At 28.7% G+C, this 22,500-nt stretch overlaps 2 protein-coding genes across 2 annotated transcripts in view; one reads left to right on the top strand and one right to left on the bottom strand.

Annotated features, from left to right (window-relative positions):
* The window catches only part of LOC147067097 (octopamine receptor beta-2R-like), a 133,678-nt gene that overhangs the window by 32,229 nt on the left and 78,949 nt on the right, over nucleotides 1–22,500 (top strand). The window lies entirely within an intron of this gene.
* LOC147067098 (uncharacterized) lies at nucleotides 5,441–7,876 on the bottom strand. The gene is made up of 3 exons (XM_085954629.1): nucleotides 7,803–7,876; nucleotides 6,063–7,403; nucleotides 5,441–5,545 (listed from the first exon to the last, which is right to left on the bottom strand). Exons 2-3 carry the CDS (start codon nucleotides 7,386–7,388, stop codon nucleotides 5,441–5,443), a joined length of 1,431 nt encoding a protein of 476 aa, XP_085810755.1. The 5' UTR covers nucleotides 7,389–7,403; nucleotides 7,803–7,876.

Raw genomic sequence — 22,500 nt, 5'->3', positions numbered from 1 at the left:
TCTCTTCCGACGCCATTCAGAAATTTCGGCGCCCCCTAAAACTCAATCTGCCGCACAACTAGTCGTATCTTGCGCATTTTATAAACTTGATGCTGCTTTGACCTTGATCTCGGTTTGCCTGCAACGAGAAAAAGTTTCAATTTACTACTGTCATTATGAAAGAGTTTATTTTAATGCACATAACTATCATATTGGTAATTTGTTACTATTAAGATGGAATATTTAATATTGTAACTTTAAAACAGAACATATTATTGACCTCCACATAGAGAAGCTTAATTTTTATTTACATTGGATTTTAATTTGGAAAAAAACACGAATTCTGCTGCATTTGAGCCCGCAGTATATGAATTCAAATCCAGAAACTGTTACTTTTCTACTCTGGGCGTTTAGGCATTAATACATATATATTTTTCAAATCTAAAATAGGTAATGAAAATAATATGTTTGCCAAACTCGCTTTGTAGTACGTACTTAGATATGAAGCGTTAAAGATAAAACAAAAAAAACGCGAATACGAATGATCAGTGCCAATGCTTATTCCTTATTTAATTTCATTAAACGGTTACAATTATACTGAATCAATACGGATAAACCATAACACACATTGACAACCAGATTATCGTCTATTTCAATCCAATACCAAATATGAACAATGAAATTGGCGACGAAGATACTGGCTGGCTCACACGTGAAGGCTGCTACAGACCGGTCAAGGGCAGGGGAAGGGGATATAATTTTACAAAAGGGTGGGTAAGCTACATTCCCGCAATCATAATATTTCTGGATGGTAAAGGGGTATTTAACCAGTAGTAAATGAAGTAATTTTACGCAATATGAATTATGATTTATTTGTTGAATTATAATATTATAGATTGATAATATTATTTAAATCAACATTGTGCTCAACCAAATTTTCCCAAGTCAGACTATTATCTATTTGGTAATAGATAGAGACATCTGATTAAATGAAGTTTTAGATACTTGGGGTTATACATCGTAGGTGACTGAGGTGCTCCCCATTAATTGGAACACCTTTTTTTTATCCCAATCAAGTTTCCTAAATAAGAGTAGCGGTGAATAGTTTAGGTGAAAAGGTATCACCTTGCCGGACACCTTTGTTAATGGGAAATTTACACGACCGTTTGTGGAGTTTCACGCATGCTGTGGCATCACTATGTTTATGTAGCGTCTGGAAATTTCTTGGTTGATAAGGGCGACTATAATTGAGAATTTTTTGATGGAATCAAATGCCTTTTTTGCTCGCCGAAAGGATGGCCGCTGGACAAATGCCGTCATCTGGTGATACCCAAGGGGCACGAAACGGCCACAGGGTCGCCCTAAAAGCCACTGCATTGACAAACTGGTAAAGTTCGGCGGAAATACGTGGCAGCGAACGACACAGGACCGAGAGAGTTGGAAGAAGCTTGGGAAAGCCTTCATCTAGCAGTAGATTGACCCCGGCTGATGATGATGATACATCGTAGGGGATTGTACTTCACAAATGGAATTTTAGAAAGTGAATGGCTCTAACAATATTTAAACTCAATTTTTTAATGTATGGGACTTCGAGTTGTACTTAAAAATCAAATGCCACCAGTTTAATATTTGCTGTCTGACTGTACAGTTTTATACATTGCAAAGAATCAGAGAAACCTTAGAGAATAAATGATTGCTACGGAAACCTTAAGAACGATAAGATCTGTATCATGTATTCTTTTGTCACGTTTAAAGCGAACCCTCAATCTGGCCTACCTTTTATGCAAGCCAACAGTGTTTCCGGTGACTTATTAATAATATTCCTAAATTGGTTACGGAATTGTTAATTTTTTTATAGTTTGCTGTGTTAGCTTATGCACTTAAAGTAATAAAAAATATTTTTTTTTATCAAAATTCTATTTTCAATATTTTAATTATTAAAAAGTGTACCTATTTATTGTGTCTGGAAGTAAATTATTTAGGTATATTTTTTTGTACTAATAATTTTTAAAAAACATAATAATCAAAATTAATTAATAATCGGTAATCGCTTGGCTGACAAAACATGTGAATGCCGCGCAGCTGAGTACTTGAGGCTCCATATGAATATAGAAATCCAAAAAGTTATTCCGTCGCTATTTTGAGTAAGTTCTCTTGAGGTATCCAGGGCCTGGATGAGATATTTTGTATACCTGGCATGTTTAAAGTTACATAAAAAAATTATAATATATTTTTATTTTCTATTTTATGTATCAATCATACTAACTAAATGTTACATTAAAAGCACTCAAATAATTATTAATAATTGTCTATATTTTTATTTAATAATAATTATTACATACGATATAAGAATGTAACATTCTTCATTGAATTTTTCTATGGATATTATTTCAGTCGATTTAATATAATTGCTAAAGATACTCACCTTCATTACGATATTAGTTCAAGTTCCATTTTTGGTTTCATATGATGTTTCTAATGTGAGCATTTCTGACATTGTTTCAAATTCAATATGCATAATACGAGTATAATTATAATAGTTATAAAGCAACCAGTATATTATTTGATCGTGATAATTATATTAAAAGTGGTAGTCAAGATATAAAACCCCTGAATTATCATATTATTGTGAATGAGAAAAAGAACGTAGGGATGATAAAGTTTTGTGATTTATCGTTTCTGTAACCTCCGTTGGACTGGGTGCGACTGCGTGCTGGCTTGTTTGTTGACCATTTATGGGATTTTCCCGGGAGAGATTAGGTGGAGGACTAAAATATTACATACTTTTAAAAAACTACACGATTTGAGAATTTAAAAAATTCTGGATTTATACATTACTATTGATAAATATTATAAAAATATGTATTATACACAATCCTTTAGAATAGAGATTATTATATCGCATAGCTTAAGTATAAATAACTAATACAAAAGTGCTTAATGACGTTAGTTATTTTATTTTTTGTACTATTTCTACATTTATGTATTTATTTCAAAACCGCTTTAATCCTTTAATTATCACAATCAGATTACAGTGTTATCAACAAAATAACCCAGGGATTGTGATATTTTATGAATAGTTTTATCATAATAGTGAAGTATTATAAGTTTTTTAGAATATCGACTAAATGATTTTGGAAAAATTAATGAATTTTTCTAATTTTAAAATATCGATTTTTCTAGAAAGTATTAGTGAATATAAATAACTTGAAATCTTTTTATTTACATCAATTTGAGCTTTGCTAATATAATTGCATACAGCTGAATTCGATATAAATAAAAATATGTATTGTATACACGTTTTAATTTTTTTATAGTAGTATTTTTAAATTAAAAAATTATTTATTACCTTTTAACTCAAACTGCATTGTAATGATACAAATATACTTAAAATACAATGACGTGCTAATAAAACTATAACTTTATACGATTATTTTTCAACTAAAAATATTGAAAATTTTGCCTGGATAGGTATGTCTTTAGTCTTTCGATTTTATTATATTTTTATGACATTTAGACTAAAAATAGTAGGATTTATATGAGATTTTAGGATTCGGATACTTCTAGTTTCACGATTCTAGAATATAAAAATAAATTTACAATTATAGAAAAAACGTGCAATTGAATACAGAGATCGGTATAAAATATAATAAAAAGACGCAATAAATGTAAATTAATCATAATACATCAATTTTAATTTATGGTGGTCTTTAATCTCAATCAATATAATTTAATAATATGTATAAAAAACAAGCATTTTACGGAAACACCAAAAAATAAAAATATTTTTCGTTACAAAATAACATCATTATACTACGGAACGTACCCTTTAAAATAAAGTTTGCATAAAAAATATCATCATCAAAGCATACACAACAAATTTTTTATCTGTTTTTGTTTGAACACATTATACTTTGAAGGTTATTTTTAGTCATTGACAAATCGATTTCAGAAGCATGAAAGTTGCAAGACTATAATGTTGGCGTTCAAAAGCAAAGGTTGTGTTCAGGCGCCGCCTAGTCTAGCCTTGTATTTTTACAATGGCATCTATCTACCCTTGAACGTTGCAGCTGAAAATTCCTGAAAATCTTCAAACCGGAAACTGTTAAAAATAAGAAAACAAGACGCAAATCTTTTGTTTCAAAAGTAAACATTTCACTTTGTTTTATTATTATTTGTTCTTTCTTACACTATTATAAATTAATTTAAATAATATCAGTGATATAATATTAACTTTATTAATATAAAAATAAAATTAACTCAATCATTTATAATTATAATATTTATTCTATTTTTGTTCTTGTAGTTTATTTTTATTTTTATGTATTTTTGTAAATCATATTTTTATTTTGATAATTAATATCAACCCTTGACCAATTTCTACCACATAACGAAACCGCTGAAACAACATCGCATGCGTCAGAACTTAAAAAATCGGTGTATGTACTTATGCACGTGCGTTAGAAGTTATACTTCTTTGGCGTAACAAAACAAAATTATTGGACGAAAACTCATCTTTGCCATACAGCGGTTATAATAGATTCAAAGTGCCCATGATGAATTAAAATTATTTAGCAACTCAACATTCACAAAATTTATTTATTTATTGATAGGGTGAAGCACCCAATTATTGGCACTTTAAGGGAACTGAGCAGTTCAAGTTCGCACAGTATTCTATCAATTATCTTACTAAGTTCCTATGTTTCTGATTTAAATAATATGTTTACTTAACTTTTATTTGAATACTTCCAATAACACTTTTGTATTGTGCATATGCACACAATTGTGATATTTCCTGAGTTTGGCCCTTACTCCAATTATTGGCATACTTTTTCCTATTATTGACACAACCTTTTCCAATTATTGGCACAGTTAATAGAGATCCAAAAAAGTGTATTAATCATGCAAATTAAACACGTTTTACACTAGTATTCATACATTTATTATTAGGTTACATTATTTTTAAAAAACCTCAAAAGAAATAATGATTATATTTAAATAAATTCAGGAACTAATTGAGATCAAAAATTCTCAAAAAATATTTAGGTGTCTAAAATAAATTACGTAAGTTCTTATGATGTTAACCGTTTAAATATTTAATCATCATCATTTAAAATGGCTTCAAGTTCTTCCACCGTGTATGATTTCTTACGACTGCTTAAAATTTTATCAAAAGGATCTCTAATCCCATCATTTTTCTTGTCTTCATCAACTATGAGATTCGAGACTTGTTGGTTAACTATTGGCACCAGAGGCTTGTTCAATCTTATATCGGCCAGTACTTTGATTCTTTTCGTTTCGGGTATCATATTCTCTTTTTTTACATTAGGTTCTCTTTCCACTTGACATTCTCTTTTAGTTGTATTTTGCACAGGTCCGAACTGCACTTTCTTACTCTGTTTATTTATTAACGTTGCTGCTGTTTTTTTTGTAAGGTTTTTCTTTTCTCCTTTTTTAGTTTTCACTTCCTTTTGTTTTTGGATTCTCTCCTCTTTTCTTTTCTTGACTTGTTCTTCTTTAAGACTTTTTTCTCTCCGTTTCTGGGTTTCCTTGCTTTGCCATTCGTCTGAAGTTAAGACAAAGGAAACTCTTCCACTTTGTTTAACGCCTTTTCTTTGAGGTGTTTTCGGTTTTACTAAAACGTCACTTAATTTTACAGGGGTTAAATATTCTTTCTGTTGACTAATAATATCCATAATCTTGCATTCTTTAACTACATGTTCTTTGCACGTTGCTATTAAACCACTTTCTGGAATCTCCATTTCGTTTTTATCTAAAGTAACTAAGTCACTTTCAAGCAAAGTTTTGTGTTCTTTTCTTTCAAATTTGTTTTTTCCCATTTCTTCAATAGATTTCTGCACAGTAACTAAATCAAACTGTGAGTTATCAAGGATATCCATAAATAAAATTGGCATCTCTTCTATAGTGATTTCTTCTGTAAGGTTGTCCTCATGTAATATTTCTGATTCTTGGTGCTTTTCATCATGTTGGAAATAGTTCAAAAGCTTTTTCAGGATTTTGTCACTGTCTATTAGAAAGTCTTCGGTAAGAGTTTGTAAGGCATTCAATTTTTTCTCTCCCACTATGTTATAAAACGTATCTTTTGATAGAGACTTTTCTTTGAAATTGTCATTGTTCTTCTCTTCGGTATTTGAATTTTCAACAGTTTTCTGACGTGCTAGGCATTTGCTAAAATTGATTGCATCACAATTCCATGGACATAAACCGGTGGTTCTAAAACCATTTATAACAGTAGAAGGCTTAATGCCGTTTACGACAGCTTCCTTGAGCACAGGAACAAAATCTGTTTTTGTGAGTGCAGCTAAGGGGTTTTCACGCCTCCACTTCAATACACTTTCTTTCCAAGCTTGCTTAAGTGGCCTGAATGCTGAAACATCGGCTGGCTGCAATAATCTTGTTGCGTTTGGATATAAAGCTACCAGAACTATGTCCAAGCTTTTACACAGTTCACTCACTTCCAGAGAGAGGTGCGTTTTGTGTCCGTCAAAAAAAAGTAAAACGGGGAGTTGTCTTTTTGTTTTCAATAGATAAGGGTGTAAAACGTTTTTTATATAATCATAAAATACCTCTGCCTTCATCCATCCCGAATCGCTCAAACCAATACCCCAGTCTCCTGGCACATTTAATGTTATATCCTTAGGCAACCTTTTATTCGGAAATATGATCATTGGAGGCGTGGTATCTCCATTGGCAGAAAACGTGAATAGAACTGTTAGAGCAGATTTGGCAGATGCATGGTCTACTTCATAAACATCCTTCTCACCTCTCATTGCAATAACCTTTCCACTTTTTGGGCATAGCTGAAAGTTTGACTCGTCACCGTTGAACACGCGACTTGGATCCGAGATAATGGTAAAGTAACTGTTGTCTTTTAAGTAGGTTTCAATTCCAATGAACCAGTTTCTTATATCTTGCTCTGACACTGCCGCACTTGATGCTGTGACTGCCTCGGGTGCACGTATACTTAATCCGGGATGACGATACAAAAAGAGTTGGTACCATTTATTACCAGGTATTCCATCTTTGAATGGATTCTTTCTATTTGCTTTCTTTATGAAATGTGCAACACTCAATTGAACATCTAGTTTTCTTCTAGGGAATCCTTTGCGGCAACAGTCTTTAATCCATTTCACCAAAGTCTCTTCCTCGTTTTTGGTTAATACTGTACTTGGTCCTGGAAGGTCTTGATGATCTACTTTCCGTAACCTGAACTGAATAGTTCCTCTCGGTACATGAAAGGTTTTTGCGGCCAGTTTTTTACTCATACCGCACTTTACAGCCTCAAGTGCTTTTACCAAGTTATCATGGTTGTATATTTTTCTTTTTATTATTGTGTTGTCGAGAGTCTTCTTCTTCTCTTTCCTCTTTTTCACATTAACTGGATCCATTTTGAATACTTCAGTCTGAAAATAAAGACACAAGCTATAATTTAACCCTATTATTGGCACAAGCCAAAACCAATTATTAGCATGGGGCTAACATTTGGAAAAAACGAGTGTAACATATTTTTATCAATGGAATTACTTAGAACCTTAATGATTTAGGCTATAGAAATTAAAATCTGTTAAAAATAATACTTTATCAAAATAACCAATTATTAGCACATGTGTCAATAATAGGAAAACTACTCAATCACGATACCAAATGTTGGCACCCTTTAAACATAGACAACGAACAATTAACCTTAAATTAAATTTTAAATTCAAATGCCTGGCTCTATCCCGCAATCATTTAAATCGTCAGTTTATTGATAAACACTTAGATGTAGACAACATAGCAAGGCTATTGAAACATTTTCTTACCGTGGCAGAAAGAAAATGGCGGAAAAAATCACAAAACACAACGGAGCACTTTTGACGCACTATTTTCTCGCTATTTTGTTAATCCTGGTGTGATGAATGTTGCTTGTCGTAAACAATATTAATTGCTAAACACATTTTTTATACTTGGCAAACTTAACTATGCTTACATATCTTATATTTTTACGTTAACTTGAAGGGTGCTGATAATTGGTGGAGTGCCAATAATTGGGTGCGTCACCCTTTATAGTTTAACTCATAAATAATACTTACATAAATATAGCCTCAAATCTTGATACACAAACTTTACAATGAAAAATAAATATACACTTTAATATAAATAAAGTTTTATGAATATAAATTAACAGTGCAGAATGTTTGTCTCCAGAAATTTGTTTATAAACAAATATATTTTTATGACACAATATTGGTTATGTTTACAACACGTGCTCTTTACTTGGTTGTATTGAACGACTAACTAAATGAAATTATGCGCATGCGCATATATCCTTGACACCGAAATCATAAATTATGTGTTACATACGCCAAAAATACACTCTGATCTGTTTTCCCAAACGCGCCAAAAGAAGTATAACTTCCAAAAAATACTACTCTATCTGTGAAAACTTTGCTGATTGTAATATTTTCACTTTTCTATTATACATAATATTAATTAAACTATAGTGGTTTGTTTTCACAATACAAAAATTGTAATAAAAATGAGATGTTTTTAATAATTATATATACTTAATTGGATAAAGTCGGTTACGTTATAGTGGAAAACGGCTTTACGTTTTCAATTTTCAAAATATTTATATTTCATATAAGAACGAAACGTCTGGTATTTGGTATTTATAATCGAACAACAAATTATACTAAAAATATATGTTATTTTTAGTATAATTTGTTGTTTAATTTTTAAAAATTTATGTTATAAAAATACTTTATGCAGTCATCAAATGTTTAAAATAAATATAAAGGATAATAAGGCTTCAAAATTATATACATAGATTCTACAACGTTTAGGAAATGTCCAGGGTTATGCCTTGAAAATACCATAAAAGCTCCATTTTTACCTACGCTGAGCATGTAGGCAGTTAATATTTAATTATAATATCATGGAGACAATTATTTGATTAAATAAAATAAATAATGAGTAGATGATAGTTTTTTGAAGAAGTTTGTTCATATCATATCAGAGCTTACAATTTTTCTTATGGTAAAGAGTATGGAATGTGTATCTCAGTTAAATAAATTTATCAAATTTAATTTACTAGTAGTTATTGTCAAAAATTGTATTAATTCATAAAATATTTGTATTATTATGAATTTCTGTGTGAGAAACCTATTGTACGTTACATAACATTTAATGATGTAAATTTTCCACCGTGTTTTCTCTCCGTTAGTCCTTTCTTTCACTACCGTAAATCGATTTGTCGGGACTTCCCCGCTATCCATGGACAACATTTGGCGCATGAAAAATCAGCGGAGAGCTTGGCGTAACATTCGCAATGAAACTGTTTGAAGGCTACGTTTTGGCGCCAAAAAGTCTCGACTGGTCTCGCTGGCAGTGCCATCTACGTAACCTTGATCGCTCCAATCGAGATACGGAAGAAGCCCAAAACGAAAGGAAAGTTTATTTTCGGAGTTGTGGGAATAACAATAATATTCATCATTACAATGGGCATCGGTGTATATGAAAAAGTTTCATATTTCAATAAAAATATTATGAGTATATTATTATATATTATTATGTTAGTAAAAAGAAACTTGTTTACACAGTTATCCATGAAAACCTTCGTATATTATTGATAAATATAACTTCTTTAATAATATTATTTTAATTAAACAAAATCTGTACAAAACGGGAGTAAGCGGGTAAATTCTAAATTAAATATTTAACAAAATAGGTAAAATATGGTTAAATTATAAAACAATATCGTTATAGTTTGTTTGTATAAATAAATAAATGAATAAATTATTGTATAATTAAATATAAAATCATTCCCCTGACAAGTTGTTTCTTGTGAAGTTACCCACTTATTCACGGTTGGTACAGAAATTTTGTCACACTAAAAATAAATTGATTTAAATATAAAAAAATTGTTATTTTGGAATAATTACTAAGCAATCAATAGGTACAAATAAATATATTAAAGGTATTATATGTAGGTATATTGAATTAATTTTGAGAAGCAAAAGTTTTAGGTACCTAGGTATTATCGACATAAATATACTAACTAAGCCATATTTAAGAATTCACTCCATGATTTCACCCGTATTGGAATAGATGTCAATATAATTGTCTTGGCATGAGTCTAGTATCAATCTCCGTAAAAAAAACTATTGAGTAGTCATCTCCATATTATTTACTACATTTATTAGGCCGGGGTAAATATTGTAAATAAATGGTGTTTAGTAAAGGGATTGACGATTAAAAAATATTCTGGTTTCCGCAGTGTTAAAATATCACGGAGTTTAATTTAATCATAAGCGATGTGACATTACGGGACTGTCACACCAAGCATAGCTGTGTGACTTTATGTGTGTTTTATGATACAGTATTTCTATTTCCTTTGTCATAAAATAACTACCATAATATCAGTTGAATAATTCAAAATAAACTGGTGAAAAATAACTATATTAGAATGAAAAAATCATAAAAAATATCGATTGATTTACAAAAAACTAATCATGTTAGTATTTTATGATATCAGTAAATAAAGAGAATAATATAATATATAATATAACATATTATTATGTTCTGTAAAAGTTGATAAGATTTTTTTTAAACAGAATTGTGGATAATATCATCATTATAATATTTACTTTTGAATGTAACAGGTCAAGGAAATTTCTAGATGAAAGTAAACTTGTTTTCCTTTAGTAAGTAAAAATGTTTATGTTCCAAGGGTTACTCATGAAGGCTGCCCATTAATAATATTTCACTGTCCATGAAGTATGAAGAAAATAACCTGTTTTCAAAACAAAGCCATTAATATTATAATTCTTTATCTATAAATTTTCATATTTATCTGAGTAAGCTAATATTCGAATCAATATATTATTTTGATTAATATTATTCTGTATAGAATTTTATAATCTGAAATTTAAAAAAATATAAGTATAATTTATTTATTTTATATTAGATCGGAAGCATTTAAATGTAAAGTACAAAATTTTATTCCCAATAAAATATTCATCATATTTAGATGACAAAGCGCCTGTACACGTGCATGGATTTACTTGCACCAATAGTGTGTATTTTAATCTTAATAATAACTGTTTACACGTAAAGGTGCTGACTATCTCTACAATCTCATTCTTCAAGTGCAAGCGAGACGAGATGTTGCCATTGCATGGTGCTATTTGACAGATACAGACAGGTAGATAATTGGTAAACCTTAAAATGTTCTTTGTATTGTAGTTCGTATTTCTCCCGGCAGGTTCGCCACTATTGCTCTACTGCGCATGCGCACCGCCAATTATTGCGTGAAAATTCAGAATCTTCTAAACGTTTTTGATCCATACATGCAATTTTGTTACTTGCACAATAATACGTGTTTACACGTTCATTTTCTTGTTATGGCCGCGATAATACGTACTGTCAGCAGTAAATCAATGTACGTGTAAACGAAGAACTATGTTCAGTATAAATTTTATACTGACTTCAAAAATTAATTATTAGGTACTTGTTGCATTGCGACAAAAATCAATATTACTATTAACGGATGGTTTGGATTTATTATTACATCCATAGCGATATAAACTTATGTATTCTCTAAAGCAATATCCATGAAATCGTTGATAAAGAAGATTTTTATTGACCAATTCAATCGTATACGATAGTAGCTATATAATTTGAAAAAAATAAAAATCAAAAATTTTCAGATATTCATAAAATTGAACCAATTACAAAAAAGATTGCGTATCCTTTTGTAAGTGATTGGTTATATGGAGAATATTCCGATAGGTAATTTATTGTTGTCTCAAATTTTGTATGTTTGGTGATAAAAGAACTTTTTTATAAAACAGTACAAGTATGTACCTACCTGATATTAAAAGGACTATTTCTATGAAAATGTTATGCCTAAATTTATATGTACTTCCGTTAGTACATGTCTTCTGATATGAAATGTATGAATAATAAATAGGAAATAATTTCACCTAACTATGTAATCAATTACTAATGATAACTTATAATATAATATAAGCGTTTAAATTGTTATCTGCTTTAAAATTCTATGCTCTGTGATTGGTTTTTAATTATTTACTGAAATCTAATAACATTTTTTTTATATCACATATTGAATTACAACACCTAACTTTTTGAAATTACGAACTACTGCTCTATGTTCGTAGTTTTGAATATAAAATTTTAATATTATATTACCCATATACTATTCCAACAATGCTTTCGTACTTACGTCAGAAAGAAAATCACATTTCACATAAACTTCAATTAAATATACTTGTTGATATAATCGAATTCTAGTTTGCTGATATAATATAGTGTTACTCGGATATTATAATATTCTTTTGTGCGGTGTATAATTTATTATAATAATGAAATTTCTTTAGAAGATAATACATAGATAGCAGAAGTCATAAAAACTCAATGAAATATCCTTACATACTTCAACGGAACAAGAGATAAATCCAGTTATAAACGTTAAATTCAGGAACCGTACTTAACCTTTAGTTATACTAAGCTTTTCAAAAAAAGTATAAAATCAGATAAAGTTTATGTGTGTCCTTTAACTTCCGGTTTCTGCGCGATGTAAACATCCGGACAAAAAGGACATCCATGCCGTAAATCATGGAGCTTACATGGCTCAAAAAATATTTCACAACAATGAGGCCTGTATAAAAGGAGCGTTTTATTTTAGCAAGTTTTTAGGGCATGTTGCATTTAATTTTAAGTAAGAGCTTTTTAGTTTCGGAAACATATTTTTATTCGGCAACTTTTTCAGGCTGGTTACTTTAAGTATATGTGCTACCTTTTTCGTATGCTTTTTATTGTTTTTTGTCATTATTATTTTCTGATCGAACCGATAGATACGTAATTGGTAAAATTACATAAATACTTTCCTCAAATATCTAGTAAATTAAGAAAAAAATAATAATATAATTGTTGTTTTTAAGTGTTACACCTTTTACTATTGTTTCTATATGGCGCTGTACTTTCTGTCTTTTCACCTTTCTTTATGGAGGGTTTTTTCCAGCTTTAAAAATATATACAAAAACCAGATTGTTCTGATTCTTTTATGATGAAAAACGTTACGCATTGAATAAATTGTTTTATGTTAGAATGCCTACATATTCTTTAATATTTTATTGAAACTCAACCTCTGAAAGGTTATTAATAATTCAGCAAAATTGTAAATTACAATTTTCACACCCGTCCAAACAAAACAATGTGATGTTATATTGCGAGATTCGCAAGTCCACATTGATTGCCTCAGGCTTCATATCTGACGGTTTTGGTTCAGAAATTTATCAAAAATAATCTTTTTTCATGCTGTTCTTTGTTTGGTTTATTTTATAAATATAGGATGTTTGCAAATCTTAAATATTAGCCATCTGTATATCTTTTATATTATCATTTTAATTAAAATGTGTTTTATAAATTATTATTTTTGATTAAAAATTGTAACATTATAATCAAAATATACTTAGCGGGAAGGCTTATTTTATTATGATCACTTTATTTTTGGAAAAATATCTTGCTACTAGACCTTTTATATTTTCGTTCTAGGAAAAGTTATTTGATAGACTGTGGAAAATTTTAGCCTTAATAAAATCACAACAAGTAGATAAAAATAAAGCTTAATTGTTACATACGAGTATTTTAATTTTTGTATATTCCATAAATATGAATATATTCGGTATATGAGTTAAAAAAAAATTCCGCTGATGAAATAAACATTAATTTTATTGTTCTCTTTGTTTTGGTATTTTAAGTTCAATAAATAAAATAAAAATACTATTCTGACTCATTTACGTATTTATTCAAAAATTTAAAGGAAAAAAACTATTTTCGCTATTTGTACGGAACATAATGGTCAGACACAGTGGTGCACACTCTTTCTTGAATATTAATTTATATTAATATTGCAGTGAATACATCTTCTTCTTTTTATTGTGCCCCTATCGGAGGTCGGCCACCATCAAGGCGATCTTAGCTTTGTCGTCTGCTACCCGGAATAATTTAGTGGAGCTGCACCAATCACGGAGGTTCTTAAGCCACGAAATAATACGCCGTCATCCGCTATGCTTACCATTGATCTTTTCTTGAATAACAAGTTGGGGAATACTGTACTTTTGTCCTCTCATAATGTGGCCGAGGTACTGTAGTTTTCTGCTTTTGATACTACGTAGAACTTCTCGGTCCTTCCCCATTCGATTGAGAACTTTAATATTTGTCACCCGGTCAGTGCAAGGAATTTTGAGGATGCATCTATACAGCCACATCTCGAAAGCTTCAAGTCTCCGTGACATCTCTTGGTTTAGCGTGGTTTAGTGCATAATAGTTTTATTTAATAAATCATAAAATGTCCTTGGGTGCAATTATTGAGGGCGATCAATTATCAGGGTCCGATGAACAGATGTCTTTTCAAAAATAAATAAAACCATGAAATATTGGAATTAAAAACCCAAAGAAATGAATTTTATGGAAAATATGAATGTGTTATAATAGTGCCTTGTCCTTTCTCAGAAATGCAATCAATATGTGTTCACGATCAAATTGGTGGCATCAAAAAGTAAATTGTTTTAAATGATATTTAAAATTATGAATAGGCAGGGCTTTTTTATCATGTAACGCGATGGAACGGCGTTCCCGCACCATTTTTCACGGTAGTTTCAAAACCAATTAGATAAAACAATATTCGCACTTACATAGTACAAGTTAATTTTCCTGAATCATCTCACATGAAAAGACATATCCTGAAAAATTATCGCGTTTGATAGATATATGCATTGAATTCTTATACCATTTCTTCAAGTGAATGTAAACGCGAATTTTTGCAAATTAATCTAATTATTACCCCGATAAGAGCTTCGTTGAAGACCAAAATAGTTTCGGGACCTTTGGTCATCAAACTCGTTGGAACACCTTGACACTATTCGATCCTTCAAAATACGTTGATCGGTGGTTACTCGGTCGAGTCAAGACATTCGCTATAGACTCTAGCACTAAGAAAAGGAATCGAGACGCTTTGCCAGAAGAGAATTGGACTGAACTTTGGAAATCACCACAATCTGACAGAGTTCTAGTATGGAGGATCGACCAGATAAGTGAGATAAATTTGCTCCAATAGTAAAAAAAATTGCCTGCGGAACTAATTTCCTTCAGGTGTATTAATATTTTAAAATTAATTTTAAAACCATTTAAAAAACGCTACTATAGAGCGTCACACTGCCTTTAACTTTAGTGATAGATAGGGAGTTCGCCATAGATCCTAGACTGGGGGCCTGCTTCAGGTTGTGAGGGCCATGGAAATCACTATATACCTACTTTTATTCAAATATATGATGTTTTTACAACATTGGTTGTTTATTTGTGTTTGTTTAATTTTTATGCGCTTTGTGGCATAGGAAAAGTTGCTTTAAATGATATTTGAACATAATTTTCTTTAGTAGGTAAGAAGTTTGGCAAGAAGTGAGTTCTTTGTTTAAAAAAAGCCCTGTGAATAGGTATAACTATTATATTCCGTTACATAAGTAGATATTATATACCTAGCACTTTTTTAAGTATCCTTTAAACAGCATGCATACCATGCATTTAATTTTGTGTTTACTTAATATTATATATTTAAATATATTCAGTAAAATTTTCCATTAACTAGAGTTTACAATTCAATGAGAAAGAATAATTTTTATGATATTATCATGAAAATATGAAAATTTATGTAAAGATTCGGCAAATATACTTAACGATATAATGTCAAATGAATTTACAAATAAATGAGTAATAATGCACATATTGTAAGAAGAATAAGATGAAAAGTGCTACTATTACCATGAATATTTTATGGTTTCATTCCCAATTTTAGAAGGATGGTATTTAAAAGAATACTCTTCCATGCTATTCATATACTATAAATCAATATCTTGAAATGTTGATTTCATGGACAAAAAAGAGAGGTTGTCATAATAACATAATTATATCATGTAATATCGATCATTATATAGTATACATTCTGCAGATTGTTTAGGATTACCTCCCAAAGATTCTTCAAATTCTTCATTTTCAACCGTATATGGCACGTGTGCAATAATAAAAATTATGGATTTTTTTTTAAATTTATAAAGACTTAAGTAGGTACTTTTTTTAGTATTTTTTTTATATAAAATGAAAGTATTAACATCACCCTTGGTATTAAGTGAAAAAATATTCTTTCTATACGGCGTCATTTTTTACACGGAGATTATTTTGCGGGAGAGCGCTGTCACGATCTTCACAAAGATAAAATAAAATGACTGGTGTTATATTTTTGCCGAAAAGCATTTCTAATGTGAGTTTTTGCTTAAAAATATATTCTATGCTCTGACATATGTTGGAAATATACTTTAATTGCTTTTTGAGTTACATTATGGGTTGGTATTGTTAATGTGATAATACTCAACCGTGTTTGTAAAGTATGCCGAAAACAAAACGAAATGGAAGGACTCCAAAAATGAAATGAAATAAAGTGCTACCTTCAAATGATAACTATTGTTATGATATTTATCAATCCATTGTTTTATATATGTTATGTTTTTTGTTTTATAGTAATAACGTATAGTAGAAAATTGCGTTGTGAATAGAAGCGTTATAGGGAGAGAGAAAATAATTTAATATTTAGATTGCAAGAAATGAAAATATAAATAATATTAAATTCTACAGGTTTAAAAAAAATGGTTTTGTCGATAGCAATTTCAGTTGTAACACCATTGTCAAGACTATTCAGATAGGCCGTATGCCTTTGCTTTAATACTATACGTATAGATAGAGACATAATACATTTTCTTATTCGTTCCAACAATATTATGACTGTGTAACATCAATACTGTGAAAATCCAAAGTTAGATTTTTTATAGGATATCAAAATTTACAAAGTAACCCACTTAGGGTTTTCAAAGTATTGATGTTACACAGTCATAATATTGTTGGAACGAATAAAAAAATCTATTCTGTCTCTATCTATACGTATAGTATTTAAATTTAAGCGAAGGCAAACGGCCTATCTGAATAGTCTTGACAATGGTGTTACAACCGAAATAGCTATCGAAAAAACTTTTTTTTTAAAAAACCTGTAGAATTTAATAATATTTATATTTACATTTCCTGTAAAATGGAATTTTACCAAGTAAATGCTAGCTCAATTAATTATTAAAGATTGCATTATATATATATATAACAGTTGAAAATGGCAGGTTTTCATAAAATAGACGAGGAGGTTGCTTCTTCGGAAAGTATAAAAGTTGTAGTAATCGTATTTTACACAATCTGAATTTAAACATCAACCAAAGAATAAATATAAAAATATAGAGTAAATAATATGTTTTTATTTATTTTGTTTAAATCCTACCATGGTTATGGACAAATAATGTATTAATTTATTTAAATAAATAAATAAAAATAATAATATTTAATTGCCACAAGTTTATAACCCAATTTTTCATTGACACTGATACAATGAGGAATGAAAATTAATAATGGTTTTCGTTGTTGTTTTACTTATAACACTTTTTGAAATATTATACATATCTATATGTTTATCGATTTATTGACAAAATATTTATTTTAGTTAATATCTTATTACATAAGAAAAATAATGATATTCGATATTGTTATGATTTATTTTTTATGAATTATTATACAATTTTCCTATTAAGTACCAATATTATTCCGTAAAATAAACAACCTAAATCGTTTGTCAATCAGCCCAAGGGTGGTGTCGATATAATCTACTTATCTGAATTATACAAACTGCTGGATGCACACTGAAAACATCAAAGCCGAGGCTTTGGAAAGATTGGTTTAATCCGGGGCCAAAGAACCAAGCAAGATGCTTTTAGACTTAACATCACAAGGGGGAGACATTTTGTCAAGATAAGGACCGTCTGGATTCAATGATTTCTCCATTCTGGGTACTCTGTTGACTGTAAACGATAGAAGCAATGAGATAAATGTTTACATTTATTTTCGTTAGACTACTTTAGCTAACAGGAAGTATGCAAAAGAGCTTAAATAAAATTTACAATACATTTTATTGCGATTACCTTAAAATGTTTATCTTTATAATACCTAGTCGTGAACCAGCATAAGCATAAATAATGATTGGTTGTATTAAATTTTATATTAAGGTATACTGTTATAAAAATATTACTATTATTTTTTTTATAATTTAATACCTACTTATGTACTTGAAAATATTCAAGAAATAAGTGGTGTTTGATATATTTCTTATGTTATAGTCATTCTAAATTGTAATGAAATTAATATGTTTAAATTAAAATGAAGCATAGTACTATGACACAATGGAAAATCATACATAATTTGAAAACACCTCAGATATATATATAACCGCTAGAAAATATACATAAAAAATTACGATATATAGTAGTATTCGAACCCGCACCCATGTACTCTACAATGTCTTTAAACAAATAATGAAAATTTGATAAGTACGATATATGATCAGGTTTGAAAATCGTCCTTTAAAATGAAAATAATATCGGTAATTTAATATAAAAAACTACATAATGATGATTACAGACTTTATTGTTTCAATTAATATATTATTTCAATATTATATTTAATCGTATCATTTGCTTGTAGGTGATTTAATCAAAATTTAAATTATGTCAACAGCAATTTTGCTTGTTGTTGCAAAAACAATTTTATTGATGAATTTTGCTATGAATTTAAATACCAAAAAATATTTTTATTAAAATGTCCTACTATTATTATATAATCGGATACCCAAGAAGTAAACAATCACATATTTAAAATTTGATAAAAATACAATCTACTGTGACGATGTGTGTGGTAGTATGATGCTTAGAAAATGAAAATGAAAAACCTAATACCAATTTAATTATAGTTAAGAATGAAATTTAATTAAGTATAATATACGAATACCTAGTATAAAAAGTGTATATTATGAATTTAATTTTTTTTTATAGTATAGGTATGGTCGATAATTATTAAAGAATAGTAAGTACAATGTCTACATTAATATTAAACCAGAAAAATAAATATGTATACCTAATATAGTGTACTTATATATTTTTTTCTTAAGACTTAATGACAAAACGGTATAAAATATTTTTGGATGTCTAAAACAAGTTAAGGGGAGTATTAGGCGACTAGAAACATTTGGTGATTGAATTACGAAACATGCAATTTAATAAAAAAAAATTGAAAATGTGTTGGGTGTTTTAATTATTTAAAAACATTAAAATTAAATATAAATGTTAAATTATTTTTTTGATTTTATGAAAATAAAATATGCATTTGTTGAACGTTCCATTCCATTGAAATGCAGTTTCATAAATTCTCTAGGGCATACGAAGAATTTTTAACAATTTTATTGATAGCTATAATAATGTGTTTTTTGAAATTAAAAAAAGTTTTCTGGAAAATAAAAATGTGTTTAACTTGAAATCAGTTTTCTTGATATTTAATCGAGTTTTCTATTTTTCGGTAGGATTTATTTATGCCAACTGAAAACATAACATATTATTATCAAGTGTAATTTTTACATTTAAAAAGGGTGTGATCATTATGCGACAATTTCGAAGAAATGTTTAAAATAGAAAACTGGTGGAATATTTTATAATGTACTCGTAGATCCGGTCAGCAAATGCAATGAAATGTATAATACGACAATAAAGTAAGAACTTGAGGAAATCGCCGACCATTTTTTTTTAATATATTCAATAATGTAAGTCTTATATACCTAATTATTACGTAATTAACACGAATTTAAAATAAGCAATAAAAAATATTTAAATATCACATTACAAAATAAAACATACCTTATTCGTGATGAATTTTTCAATCACCGATTTAGCGGGGTTGTTAGAAATTGTTTTATTTTTTTATTTTATGCATTTAAACAATATAATTTAATTAGTATACTAAACTAATACATTTATCAATTTTTAGGTAACATGTTATTTTTCGTTTAATGTACCTAATATGAATCTGTATTTATTCAACTTTAAAAAAAAATATTTTCTCTACAAAACATAAGCATTTGCGCATAATATGCGCAATTATATATATTTGTATAATATGTGAATAAATAAATTCATTGAGTTACTTGTTGTAATCATAATATAATTGTGTGTATATTATTGTTTCCTAATAAATGTTGAACATATCAGATTATATGATATTATATTATTATATATTTGTATTTTATATATTTTTTCTTTCTACTATTATATACCCATTCTTATTCAATAATACTGGAGAAAATATTAATATTATTGTAATATATTCAGAAATCACACTCTGGTCAACTGAGACATGGCCATGCCGAGTTATTTCCAAAATAAATTCGTCTTCAACAAAACGTGATGTAACAGATGGCACTAATAGCAATAGCTTTCAATTACACGCAAGACTTGCGCCTTCGCTAATTACGTAAGCCCCGAGCTTTCTCGAGATATGGAGAGAATGAAGCTCACCCATACAAATCGCGCAAATTTTTTATGTTTGTTTTCCAACTGCTTCCAGTCACGATAGCTTAGACTTATTTATGTTTAACTCGGAAGTCACCGTTAAGAGAATTAATCACAATTTATATCCAGTTCCAAGAATAGAATATAATACACCAATTGAAATGATTCTCGCGTAAATATAATATTTCTGATTTTTGCCTTAACAAAGAGTGCAAATATTATTTTTATTTGAGAATAAATACTATAATAAAGAAATTATATTTCTCCAGTAATATAGAATAATATTAGTGGCTTGATAAAATTGAATAATTATTATATGCCTTGGAAGCATTGAAGCACATTGTAGGTGCGGTTTTTTGTGTCCGTTTATCTAAATAGTTTAAATAATAACAGTTCAGCGAACAAAAAAATATTTTATGCTTGTAATACTAATGAAAGTATCCTAAAAACATTATAAAACAGCATAAACATGTAATATTTTCAACGGAAAATCTGTAGTGGAAAACTACGTATATAAACGGGAAATTTCATCCCATTTTTTCCATTTAACTTCAATATATTTAGACGTTCTCTATAGAATAAAGTAGTTTTCTTAAATGCATTAATTATAGAAGATAAATATCGACAGTTTGAGACGTTAATATAATAAATATTATATTATCATCTGTTTCAATAAATTGGATGTTTAAAGAGATATCGAAGCGTGTTGTTCTTTTATATACAATAAATATAATACTATAAATCACTATTTGGTAAAAAAAAAGTGTTTATAATAAAATAGATGCATTAAATTGTCATGTATCATTTAAACCACAGATGTACTGTATGACTTATGAATAAAAAAGTATGTATTTGATATTTTTTGACTTTTTAAGGACGTATAACAAATCTTCTTTGCGCCCAAAAGTGTCACGAAGTGCGTAAAGAGAACTCTAAAGCTGTACAAATTTGTATTTTCTGAAAATCTTCTGTTTACGGATCATTTGTTTACTGGTTCAGTCATGTCCGTAATCCAATTATTCGAGCAAAACATATGTGACACTGTTAAAAAAACATAGGGTGCGCCATAAAACAACTGGTCTATATCATGGACATTGCACTTTGGTAATTGTGAGAAAATAAAAATAACGTGTTGTAATATTGCGGTGAGATGTCAAGCAAAGTTTTTATTAAATATTTATATTTAAAATAACAAAAAGTGGGTACTATACAATTATATTATAAGTAAGTATTGATTAATATGTTTTTTTTAATACAATTGTCACAGTATTTACGAAATGGAAAATTAATTGTAAATATGAATTATTAAAAATAACAGTTACAAATTCTAAATATGTAGATTAAAATATTGTGTTTTATTTAAAACTTATAAAATAAAATAAATTAAATTAAAAATAATCAATATTACCTTATTATAATTATAATTATATAAGACAAATTAATTTTAATGGTGTCAATGATATTTACCTATTTTAATATAAAACTGTAAAATTGTTATTTTTTTATATAATTGTATTTTTTCATGTATGGGTATATATAATACAACTACACGTCCTATCTATAAAAAAATCATTAGCTACAATATTTGTGATTTCGTCTGTTTTTATATTATATATTTATAACAATATAGTCGTTTATTTTTGTCAATAAAACAGTAAGTAGGTACATAATATATTGATTAATTCGCTTCAGCGTAGTGAAAGTACGATGTCATCTATTGTGAATTGATGCTATATCTTATACCTATTTAACTACTTTTAATCTTGTAGCTGGTAGATTGCCATTGTAGCACCCGTAAAGAATAAGCAAGACTCGGCCATGATAATGATTTTTTTTTAAAATATTTGTAGTAAGGTAATGGATAAGCATTATTAATGAATGAGAATGAATAGAGCTTGAGATAAATATATCTCGCACAATATTCCGTCATCAAATTTAAAAGTGCAATAAAAAAATTATTAAGTACATTTATTTCAATATTATACCTATTTAATGTAAAAACATATTAATCATTGATATT

This window comes from Rhyacophila brunnea, unplaced genomic scaffold (assembly GCF_057557595.1).
Source record: "Rhyacophila brunnea isolate RB1 unplaced genomic scaffold, BYU_Rbru_1.0 scaffold_4, whole genome shotgun sequence".
In the NCBI taxonomy this organism is placed as follows: domain Eukaryota; kingdom Metazoa; phylum Arthropoda; class Insecta; order Trichoptera; family Rhyacophilidae; genus Rhyacophila; species Rhyacophila brunnea.
Note: the sequence above shows the minus strand (reverse complement) of the source record. Positions and strands in the feature narration are given on the sequence as shown.

Excerpts from the sequence above, each read along its gene's own strand:
- LOC147067098 (XM_085954629.1), bottom strand. The coding sequence starts at position 7,388 with ATGGATCCAGTTAATGTGAAAAAGAGGAAAGAGAAGAAGAAGACTCTC. Across the intron at positions 5,546-6,062 it reads AAGATACGTTTTATAACATA|ACGAATGGCAAAGCAAGGAA; the intron begins GTGGGAGAGAAA and ends TCTTAACTTCAG.